This window comes from Camelus dromedarius, chromosome 1, assembly GCF_036321535.1.
Source record: "Camelus dromedarius isolate mCamDro1 chromosome 1, mCamDro1.pat, whole genome shotgun sequence".
Taxonomy (NCBI): domain Eukaryota; kingdom Metazoa; phylum Chordata; class Mammalia; order Artiodactyla; family Camelidae; genus Camelus; species Camelus dromedarius.
The window spans coordinates 16,868,714-16,880,919 of record NC_087436.1 but is presented as its reverse complement, the minus strand read 5'-3'; the positions used below and the strand labels follow the sequence as shown (position 1 = coordinate 16,880,919).

Genomic DNA, 12,206 nt, shown 5'->3' with positions numbered 1-12,206 from the left:
GAGAGAGAGAGAACCTAAATAATTAATATCAAATATTAAAAAGAAGACATCAGTACAAGTGTTACTATAGGCATCTTTATGGCAGTACTTTTGACAATCTAGATGTATCCCTATAAACATAACTTACTAAAACTGAAAGATGATAAAAATAGTTTCATCAGTCTTACTTTAAAGACATTTAATCTATGATTTTAAAATTCCATATAAAGAAATGTCCAGGCCAGGTGGCTTCGCTAGTGATTTACCACAACATTTTAGAAAAATATAGCACAATCTTACACAAATTCTTCCAGACAACACAAAAGAGGAAACAGTTTCCAACTTACTGTATAATGTCATCCATCACCTCAATACCAAATCCTGACAAGAGCATTATAAACAGGGAAAATCACAGACCATCCCTCATCAATATAAATGGGAAAACCCTCAACAGAATATTAATAAATTGAATCCATGTTAGGTTTATTTCATAGTTGAAGATTAGTATAACATCTGAAAATCAGTAAGTACAATTCACTACATTAAAAGAACAAATGAAAAAATAAACTCAAAATGGATCAAAGACTTAAACATAAGACAAGATATAATAAACCCCCTAGAAGAAAATATAGGCAAAACATTATCTAACATACATCTCAAAAATGTTCTCCTAGGGCAGTCTACCTAAGCAATAGAAATAAAAGCAATAATAAACAAATGGGACCTAATTAAACTTACAAGCTTCTGCACAGCAAAGGAAACCATAAGTAAAACAAAACGACAATCTATGGAATGGGAGAAAATTTTTGCAAATGATGAAACCGACAAAAGCTTGATCTCCAGAATATATAAGCAGCTCATATGACTTAAGAAGAAAAAAAACAAACAACCCAGTCCAAAAATGGGCAGAAGACCTAAACAAGCAATTCTCCAAGGAAGACATACAAATGATCAAAAGGCACATGAAAAAGTGCTCAATATCACTAATTATCAGAGAAATGCAAACCAAAACTACAATGAGGTATCACCTCACACCAGTCAGAATGCCCATCATTCAAAAGTCCACAAATACCAAATGCTGGAGAGGCTGTAGAGAAAGGGAACCCTCCTACACTGCTGGTGGGAATGCAGTTTGGTGCAGCCACTGTGGAAAACAGTATGGAGATTCCTCAGAAGACTAGGAATAAACTTACCATATGACCCAGGAATCCCTCTCCTGGGCATATATCCAGAAGGAACCCTACTTCAAAATGACACCTGCACCCCAATGTTCATCGCAGTACTATTTACAATACCAAGACATGGAAACAGCCTAAATGTCCATCAACAGCTGACTGGATAAAGAAGGTGTGGTATATTTATACAATGGAATACTATTCAGCCATTAAAACCGACAACATAATGCCATTTGCAGCAACACAGTTGTCCCTAGAGAATGTCATTCTGAGTGAAGTAAGCCAGAAAGAGAAAGAAAAATACCATATGAGATCGCTCATATGTGAAATCTTAGAAAAAAAAAAAAAAGAACATAAACACAAAACAGAAACAGACTTATAGACATAGAATACAAACTTGTGGTTGCCTAGGGGGAGGGAGGTGGGAAGGGATAGGCTGGAAGTTCAAAATTTGTAGATACTGACAGGCATATGTAGAATAGGTAAACAAGATTATATTGTATAGCACAGGAAAATATATACAAGATCTTGTGGTAGCTCACAGAGAAGAAAAAATGTGACAATGAAAACATATATGTTCATGTATAACTGAAAAATTGTGCACTACACTGGAATTTGGCACAACATTGTAAAATGACTATGACTCAATAAAAAATGTTTAAAAAAAAAAAAACAAGCAAACAAGAAAAGGAACAAATGAGATTGCTTTGGGTAGTACAGCCATTTGATAATGTTGATTCTTCCAATCCAAGAGCACAAGATATCTTTCCATTTCTTTGTATCATCTTCAATTTCCTTCATCAATGTTTTACAGTTTTCACAGCATAGGTAACCTTGGTTAAGCTTATTCCTAGGTATTTTGTTGTTTTTGATGCAGTGGAACTGTTTATGCCAGTTATAAAATTCTGATTTCTGAAGTGGAAAAAAAAGTGAATGAAGGGCCACAAATGGCAAAATATCCTTCTTTCTTATGAGTGAGTTGTATTCCATTACATATATATGCTGTATCTTCTTTATCCATTCATCTATTTATGTGCACTTAAGATGCTTCCATATCTTGGCACTTATAAATAATGTTGCTGTTAATAGTGGGGTATATGTATCTTTTAGAATTAATTCTTATTTTGTGGTTAGCTTTACTCCTTTGATAACTATGTAAGTTTAAAAAGCTAAAGCTCTATCTGTTCTTAGAAACAATGAACAGTACATATATGTAAATTTAAAAAATATGTGCAGTATATTGTGTATATGTATTTATGTGAATATATTGTATATGTGCAGTCAAACTGTAACAATTCTACCTAATAAAACTGAAAAATGAAAAAAAAAGAACAAATGCGAAAAATCATATAAACACCTTAAGATGTAAAAAGACAACCATTTAATAAAATTCAACACTGATTCATGATTAAAAAAACTTAGCAATCTAGGAACTTTTTAGTATAATGAGGAAATTTTATAACAAATACTAAAATATGTAACAATTTCTTCTGAGATAAGAAATGAGACAATAAAGCTCCCCAACACTTCTATTTTACATTGTGTTAGGTAGTGTTAACTTATACAATAAGGTAAGAAAAAAATAAATAAAAGATTTATAATCAGAAGGAAAAAACAAAAAATGTCATCACTCATGGAGAACAAGATCGTGTATGCAGAAGGTCTAAAATGATCAACAGATAAACCAGATAAACTACTAGAATTAGTAAGTCAATTTATAAAGGCCATAAAGATATAAGGTCCATGCAAAAAGTTCAACTGTATTTTTATATTCCAGAAAAGGGAGTGGGGGGGGGGTGAAATAAAATTTTAAATACCATTTAAAATAGTATCAAAAACATTAAATGCATAGAAAGAAATCTTTTAAAAAATGCAGAAAACTAAAGTATTATTGAGACAACTCTAAAAAGGCCTAAATAAAAGGAAGGATATTTCATGTCCACCTATATTTCATTTTAAAAAATTTCTAAGTTTTTCTCAACTCTTAACCTACCAGGAGGTAGGTAAATCTAAGTAAATACTATCTTTATAAAATAATGATAATTATAGCATGGCTTGTGAGATTAAAGTTTAAAAAAAAGACAAAATTGAAATAATGGACAATGATAGTATGAAAGTCAAAACAGAGGAAGAGAAAACCTAAAGTTCTTCATAGTCTTTTATTTATCCCAGAGAGGGTAACATTTTTAATACAATTTACTGTATTTAAATCAATACTATTTGTTTACCAAAGACACTTTAAAGAAAGTGAAACGACTAGCCACAACAGAAGTAACAAAGGATTAGTAGTGAAAATTTACTACAACTCTTCCAAATCTGGGGTGGAAGCAAAGGGATAGGATTTGTAAGAGGCACAGTAGAAGATGACAGTTGCTGTCAATATTACAGTCTTTTGTCTGGGGGATGATTTTCTTTGTGTTCATTATAACACAGAAAGGAAGAAAGGAAGAAAGGGAAGGAAGGAAGGAAGGAAGGAAGGAAGGAAGGAAGGAAGGAAGGAAGGAAGGAAGGAAGGAAGGAAGGGAGGGAGGGAGGGAAAGAAAAAAGAAAGAAAAAGAAAAGAAAGGAAGGAAGGAAGGAAGGAAGGAAGGAAGGAAGGAAGGAAGGAAAGAAAGAAAGAAAGAAAGAAAGAAAGAAAGAAAGAAAGAAAGAAAGAAAGAAAGAAAGAAAGAAAGAAAGAAAGAAAGAAAGAAAGAAAGAAAGAAAGAAAGAAAGAAAGAAAGAAAGAAAGAAAGAAAAAAACAATTCAGGCAAAAATGAAGATAATGCATCATGAAACAAGGATTTCTATCAATCTAATTCTAGATACCTGAGGCTGGACAACAAATAATGCATATATTAAAAAATGCAGATAGACAGACAGACAGATAGCTAGGAAGGAAGGGGGAGAGAAGTGATGCTAGTTTTTTGTGGGTTTTTTTTTTTAAGCTAGGAACGTCTAGGCCACCAGGAATAAACAACCCTAAAAACAAACTGCTATAAAGAGTATTAAACCTCTTTGGGATCAGGCTTGCTTATATTTTCTGGTTTTATTATTTTTGTGCTTTCCTGGCAGATCAGCTGGGTTTTTTAAGTTACCTTTTTAATATTTAACTAGTATTTTTAGGTGTTTTGCACCCAGAAATCTTTCCTTACATAATTGTTCACCATATTCTCAGAAATACACACACAGAGCTATATTTTTTCCAGCTGTAATTTTTTATTCAAAATGAAGACAGTATATTTGAATTCCACTGATAAAAGTATTTATTCTAATAAACCAGATAACTTTCCTCATAGTATAGAAAAAAATAAATATGAAAATTGGTAGCACTCTTTCTGTAAATAAAATAGCAGTATCTTCATTCATCCAACAAAATACAATGAGCACGTCCAGGAATGATTCTGTGTCTAAGGGATTTAGTAATGAATTAATCACTATCTGCATTCATGAAGATTACATTCTAGCAGAAGGTGCAGACAAAACCAGAGAACTCAAATAGGCAATATGTCCTCAGGCCCTAAGTGTTAGAGATCAAAATAAAGCAGGATTGGTAAGTAGGACTGGGAGATATACTTGCTACTATAACAGGCTGGTCAGTGATGCCCTCACTGATTAGAAGGCATTCGGACAAAGCCTAGAACTGGTAAAGAAGTGATGCTGTGATGTCTAAGATAAAGAGCTTTCCTTACAGTGTACAGGGTTCCTGAGCTGGACATGCTAAGTTTGAAATGCCTATTAAAAACCCAGGCAGAAATGCTGATTAAGCATTTGAATGTTACCTGGAGTTGAGGAGAACAACCAGGCTGGACATAAATTTGGAGTCATCTGCATATAAATGGCAGTTAAAGCTATGGATTGGATAAAATTATCAAGAGAATTAGTATAGCTAGAGAAAAATTCAAAAATTGATCACCAGACCCATGAACACTAAGGACCCCCAGACTCCCAGTGGGAGTTTGAAAAAATGTTAAGAGTTTAGAAGGTAGCCTAGTTGAGTTGTGGTACCCTTCAAAGTGAGATTTTGGAAATATTTCAAAGGTTCCCAGGCTATAACTATCAGAGTATATATATATATAAAGTATTACAGATGACAAAATCATTGGAGGAAAAGAGCTCAAGGAATCAAGAAGCCAGTGAGTTAGAGAGCTTATTTATCTGGATACCAAAATCAGAGTTATTACAAGACTAGTGCTAGAGAAAGTTACAAGAATCCAGGGGCTAAATTCTTTAAGATATGAAAGAATGGATACAAATCAACAGGTTACTGTAGGCAGGAGAGGTAATAAAGGATATCATTTGATAACATGAGAAGGGGGAGGGTATAGCTCAAGTAGCAGAGTGCATGCTTAGCATGCACAAAGTCCTGGGTTCAATCCCCAGCATCTCCTCTAAAAGTAAATAAATAAGTAAATAAACCTAATTACACCCCCTCCCCCAAAAAAAAAACAATTAAATTCGATGACATGAGATTCAAAGCTTGGAATTTTAGGAAAGAGGAAGGTGAATGATCTGGAAATAGCCTGAGAAATAAGGAAGTCAACCCCCACCTCCACTCCCAGAGATACAAGGCAAGAGAAAGAGAAGACCATCACCACTTGAGAGAGGAGCAGAGGAAGAAATGTCCTCAGGGTTGGAGACAGAGCACAGATTTCAACTAGACGAAGAAAGTGAAGGTGACACTTAGATGACATTAAGGATTCAGGGTTTTTGCTAGTTACTGGCTAGCAGTTCAAGGAGAACAGTAAATGGGTTTCGGGGTGGGAAGGGTTAGGGACTAAAGTCAGAAAAAAAGGCAAACAGAATTATGCAGAAAGTGGGGTTTTGATGATAAGAGGTGACTGGGAAGTCCTAGGTGTCTTGTGGAGACTGATGTAGACAGAATTAAAGGACGTACTTAGTTTATTCATTCCAAGAGTCTCAAGTCTGTGAACTTGGCAAGTAGAGAAAGCTTTAAAATCACCAGTGAAAGGGGTGCTTGAAGAATATCAGTTTAAGAATGACTTTCCAAAGTTATTGAAATAGGAGGGTAAACAGGCAGATTCAAGGTGTAGAACAGGATGCTAACAATGACAATGGTAAAAATAGGTGAATCCAGGAAAGGCCACCATGATTGTGTTTGCACAATAACAATAAAACTCATTTCTGCTTGGTGCATTGATATGGTAAGTCAGTGTTATAATGAGATGTGTCTTGTGTTTCAAGTGACAAATCTTTTAGGACAGGGTCAAAGTTGTACAAAAACATCAGACTCTCAAGTATATTATGCTTTACTACCTATACCTAGGGAATTATAGCTAATAATTACAGTTCAATTTTAGTAAGCACTAGGATGTATGTTATACAATTTACAAGCATTATCTAAAAATTCTTGGATAAGTATTGTTATTATCCCCCATTTAACCAATGAGGAAACTGAGTCAAGAGTGATGAAGTAACTTGCATGAGGTCTCCCAGCTAGAAACTGACAGAGCCAGAATTCTAACCTCATTAGAGTAGGTATAATAACTGCAGTGTCTTCACTCTTAATCACTGTGCTATACTGCTTTTAAAGGCAAGGCTTCAAGCAGTATAAGATACATGCATTTATATATAATATTGTATATTATATTATTATTATATATTGTAATATATGTCAAATGGATAGAAATCATGACTCTTCTTAATTCTTATGTTCTAATTTCCTTTCCTTTTTCCTTTAATAATAATTTATTTACCCTAAAACAAAATCAGAAACTTTTAGAGCCCAGTAAATTACAATATACCCCAGAGAAAACCATAAGATCTATGTTCTCTCACAATTTAAGCAACATTCTGTTATTAAAGAGATCTCAGTGACTGTTTCAGATATTCAGTGAAGCTGTAACTTTAGAGTTACAACAATATGTGGAGAAAAATCTTTTTTGTGCAAATCTTTATAGACTATAGTCCTAAACTAAAAAAAATGACAAGCTTAAAAAAATATTATTTTTCACCCAAGACACAAAGCAAGGACCACATCTAGGTTTTTCAAAGAGAAAATCAACATTTTTCACATTTTACTAATAGTTTACATAAAATAAGTTTCTGGACACAAGCCTTCAGATATTTTTGCCCTTATGAAAAAATATATTGCAATTATAAAAGAGCAGTTTAGCTTAAACTAAAAAAATGAAACAAAACCACAACAGAACAGTGATGGAATCTCCATTCTTATTTGATTAAATATACTTTCATTTTAAGGAAAAAAAGAATAGCTGCTCTAGAGCATTTGGAAATAATTATTTTTGTTGCAATTTTTTACACTTTTAGCATGTTCAGCCTTTCAACTCCCCATGTTTATGAATACTGAAAGACATATCATAAAATGAATAATCTGCCCAACAATTTGGTTTTAAAACATCTAAGGTAAACTGCATAAAATTTTACTTATTTTTGTGGTATCTGTGCAGTCTACATATAATCAGTATAAACAAGAACTGTAAAAGTGTACAGTGATATTTTTTACATGTTTGTATTCATTGCTGTTATTGTATTGGATTGTACTTTCCCAAATTCTTTTTTCTTTTAGCAGTTATCAAGTTTTAGCCTACTATGCAGAAGCAGACACACATATATATACAGAAATACATTCCATTTGAGTGGCTTCTCCTTTTAATTCATCTTCATTTATGCATTTCATTCATTTAACAATTTTTTATTAATGCCCAATACATGCCAGTAACTGTGATAAGTATAGGGATTCTTTAGCTTCCGTGAAGTTATGGTTCCTAGTAAGTATTCCAGATTGTTTTGGCACAGATAGAACCTTTAGAAAATCTCAAAACACATCACATAGGTGATTGCTCATTCTGCCAGCCTTTCACTCACAATTTCACAATAATCTATAGCTAGTAATGGGGATTCTCTCGACAAACATTTTAGAAGAAAGGTCCTCCATCTTTTCTTTAGCACTAAACAAACAGCGGTCAAACCCCTGTAGAGTAGACTCTATGTATATAGGAAAAGAAGAGTTACATTTCTATTTTCAGACTAAAGCCTTGAGAATGACTGACCCCTTCAAAGGGCTGATATGTTCCTCCATAAGGGGAAGACACGTGATTTATCTCAGGTGGATGGCATTCGAAATAGAGGCTTTTATCAGCCCTTACGATGATCTTGAAACTCTAAATATCACACAATTAGCAGAATTTTCACTATGTGGCAGTTAAGGGCTGTAAATCTCAGCTTTCAGTGTTATCAGATTTCAAGATTGTTATCTATTAAAACTATTTCACCCACTGGACCCTATACCTTATGAGGAATTTTAGACAGCATTTACCTCTTCACATAAATATTTAATTCTAGACTCAGTTGAGGCCCATACATCATTCCACTACCCTGGGGTCTCAAATTATCTGATTAAGCATCAAAAGAATTTAAGGGATGGATCAATACAATAACCAAAAACTTTAAACAGACCTATTGCACATGTATGAGATTTTGACATTATATTCACAAATATTAATACCTTGAGTGAATACTGGTTAGATAAATATGTGTTTGATGACCCTCCAGTTGATGCTTGAATTCCTTCTATAATAATCCACACAAATAAAGGCTGGTAAAATTGTAGTTGGATACAGAAAATTTTTAAACAAGAGTGCTCTGAGAACCCAAGGAGGTGTTTATTCTGCAAATTTTCAAAAATTTATTTCAAAATCAACTGAAGCCTCACTCTACAAGTAGAGTTTTCTCTCAATGACAGCCTGAAGCTCAAGAACATGAGTAACAAGTTGAAAAGAAGGAAAACTACAAAAATAGTTTCTTTAAATCAATAGCCCCCTAGGTCTTCAAGTAGCTCACCAAGTTCCAGAGAGTTGCTCAATCTCACTTAAGGCATTTTAAAGGGTCATCTATATTTTCTTTTGAAGAATTACATATTTTTTAAAAAATAACTCAACTGTAGAGAAACTTTTAAAATTGTAAGAATTTATCCTTATAATTTCCTAAAACCATCAATATTTACACACATTAAAAAAATCCAATCTCTCAAGTTCAAATAAAGGAGCTGAAAATCAGTTAGTAGTAGTTGTTTCTGAAATCTCTAGCTTATGACACAGTATTTGAAATGAAATATAAAGGAAATGACTGTTCAATACTAGCTGTTTGACTTTGCATTTGAAATGAATACAAAACAATGAAAATCACGGTGTTGCTACCTACCACACTTGAGCAGTGAGACTCACCATTTTCTTTCAGAAGCCCCATGGGAGAGGTCATGGGTCTTAAGTGCAAACCATGGTTGACAATGGGGAAGGGACAAAATGAGTCCAACGTCCTGTTTCCAAAACACAAAGTCAGAGCTTTGAGTGACTTAATAGTACCTCTTTTGTAATCCAAACTTTCAAGACTAATGTTATAGGATTACACAATAATCATGGAGAGAAAACCACCTGTCTCCTCTCCACAGAGGCTACAACCATTGTATCTCAGTCCTTTCACTGCAGAGTAACAGGCACATGGTGGGCCCTTTATAAATACTTATTATTGAATGAAGACAAAAATAATACCAAATTTTGCTGGCCCTGAGCATGGATAACATAGGAACATTTGCTTTCTGAAAGAAAAACTCTAACAAAAATCAGAGAAATGAACACGCATCACATCTATTTCTGTTTTGCAAGAGCTTTTAAGTAATTTGTTTTCCTATCACAGCTTGGAAAGCTTTAATCAAATCAGCTGAATCAAAAAACAAGTACCATGTAGAAACTTTAGCAAATGTAAGTAAGCAAAAGTAAGAAGGTAAAAATTACCCCTAATTCACTACCCTAGTATTTGAGTGATAATTGCACAGTCTTGATTCTTCCTATGAGCTGAGCACTATTCATTATGTGTCTTACCACATTTAACCCTCACAACAAGTGCCTGGGTATTTACCATTATTAAACCCATTTTATAAATGAAGAAACTAAGCGGTTTAGGGGTTAAGAGTATATAGTTCACATTACTCCAGCTAGAAATGGGTAGAGCCAGGATTTAAATCCAGGCAGGGGGACTTCAGGAACTAAGTAAGCCCCTTTTTACTACTTTATACTGACTCTCTTTGTCATGATTAACAGATGTAATATACTCCATACTTTCTCTATGTTTAGATGTGCATAAACATCCATGAACTTTTTAGCTTATTTCTTACACTTAATAATACATCATGAATACATTTCTGTGTAAATGGTACAAAGATGCACATTGTTATTTTGGCCTAGAAATGAAATTGCTAGTTCAAATGTTATAGAAATGTTATATAAATTTTTAGGATTTTAAAAAATTCTGCCCATCAAAAAACTAAAGTCTGTAAGAGAAATCTGACTCTCCTGTTTAGAGTTTTGTATTTAACATATAATAGGCACTCAATAAATAGTAAACAAATTAGTGACTTATAAGATCCATTAATCTAGCTGTCACTCATGTGGTCACACTTACACAGTTGGCCAAAGAACTGGCATATCCCTTATATGACAAAATCATACTGTCAAGAGAAAATATGAGAGGCTTGAGTATGCAGGCAGCTTTGCAAAATTCCACTTGAAATTTTAGAATTTTATTTACAGGCCACTAAGAATGGTGCCAAGATACACAGTTGTAGTTTGCTTTGCTTCCTTATAACTAGTTCCTGGTTAAATATTACTTAAATCCCCAATCCTTATTAATGAAAGATTCTAAAAGAAGTAGACCACAGTCCATCCACTTAAGCAAAATATTTTACAAACATTAAGGTGAAATGCCATGAGGGATTGTATCATTATTTTATAATATCCTCATTCTGTGATTAAATTGATTAGAATAACCTAAATACAAATTGTCACATAACACATAAGAAATGCCCACTGATCACAAAACTAGGGGAAGAAGTTCAGGCTCACTTGCCTAAATTACACAGTGCATATAGAAATACAGTTGTCATAGACCAAATATTATCAAGTAAAAAATTAGCTCTAATAAATAAGTGCATAAAAATGGATTTCCTTGATGGAAAATTAACATTTAGAATGCACTTACATTAATCATTATTGTCATAAAAAGAGCATTTAATATAATAATTAATCTCTGAAGTCAGAATTCGAAGGCATATTGAAGAACTTCACTTCCTTAAATTTGAAAATGCAAAAGTATTCAATTTTGTTTTCCTCTGCAAGTCAAACAGAGAAATTTGGAAAAAGGAAGGAAGGAATCATACATTTATATTTTTAAGGTCCACCTAAAAATATTATGTCACCTTAAAACTTAGTGTTTTCCAAGGCATCTTTAGGAGAAATTTAAGTAGTTAATGTACAACTCCTTTCACAGAGGTCTGTTTGTCTTGAACAGAAACCTTTCCAGAGTCCCACAATAAGTTGGGCAATTCATGTTGTTTAGTCCTACAGCCTTCCCTTCACTGTTAACAATCCCCTACCCAATTTCCTGACTGATTCTGTTTTCCTTTCTGTCGCTTGTATCCTCATGGCTAAGTTTCCCTATCTTCATTATGGGGTGAACCAGACTTCAATAAAAATTTCAGTCTAATGACATTTTCTTTGTCTAGTTAAGCACAGGTTTTCTAAAACTCTAAGTCACCACGTCCAAAAACATATTTGTCTTTCCTTCTCCATTCCTATCACACTTCTAACAATAATGAAACGAAGCTAACTGCTAGGGTAGGTAACCAGTTAATGCCATAAGCTAGCTATAAATAAAAACAAGGCAGCCTTGGTGGCTTGAAGTTCAGGCTTTATGTGCTCCAGGCTGTCACTGGAATTACAAGTAGTTGCTCTTAATTTCAAAGGGTGTTGATCTTCCTCAATAAGCAGGACGTGTTTTCATTAAAAATGGAATGTTAGGGTGTCAAGAGACCTTAACCTTTTATCAGTTGCAGAAGAAACAGTTCTTTGGGAAATACTCAACTCTCTTGAGAAAGACATACTGAAAGATACCTGGTCAGATTTCACATTTTCTTTTTTTCTTCTTAAATTTTTTTATTGATATATAGTTGATTTACAATGCTATGTTAATGTCTGGTGTGTAGCATAGTTATTCAGTTATATATAGATACATATATATTCATTTTTATATTCTTT

At 33.5% G+C, this 12,206-nt stretch overlaps 1 protein-coding gene across 1 annotated transcript in view; it reads right to left on the bottom strand.

The window, feature by feature from the left end:
• IQCM (IQ motif containing M) overlaps nucleotides 1-12,206 on the bottom strand; it is a 280,897-nt gene that overhangs the window by 222,339 nt on the left and 46,352 nt on the right. The window contains exon 5 of the mRNA XM_064479062.1: nucleotides 9,342-9,440. Coding sequence (XP_064335132.1) covers nucleotides 9,342-9,440 — 99 coding nt within the window. The remainder of the gene's footprint in view (nucleotides 1-9,341; nucleotides 9,441-12,206) is intronic.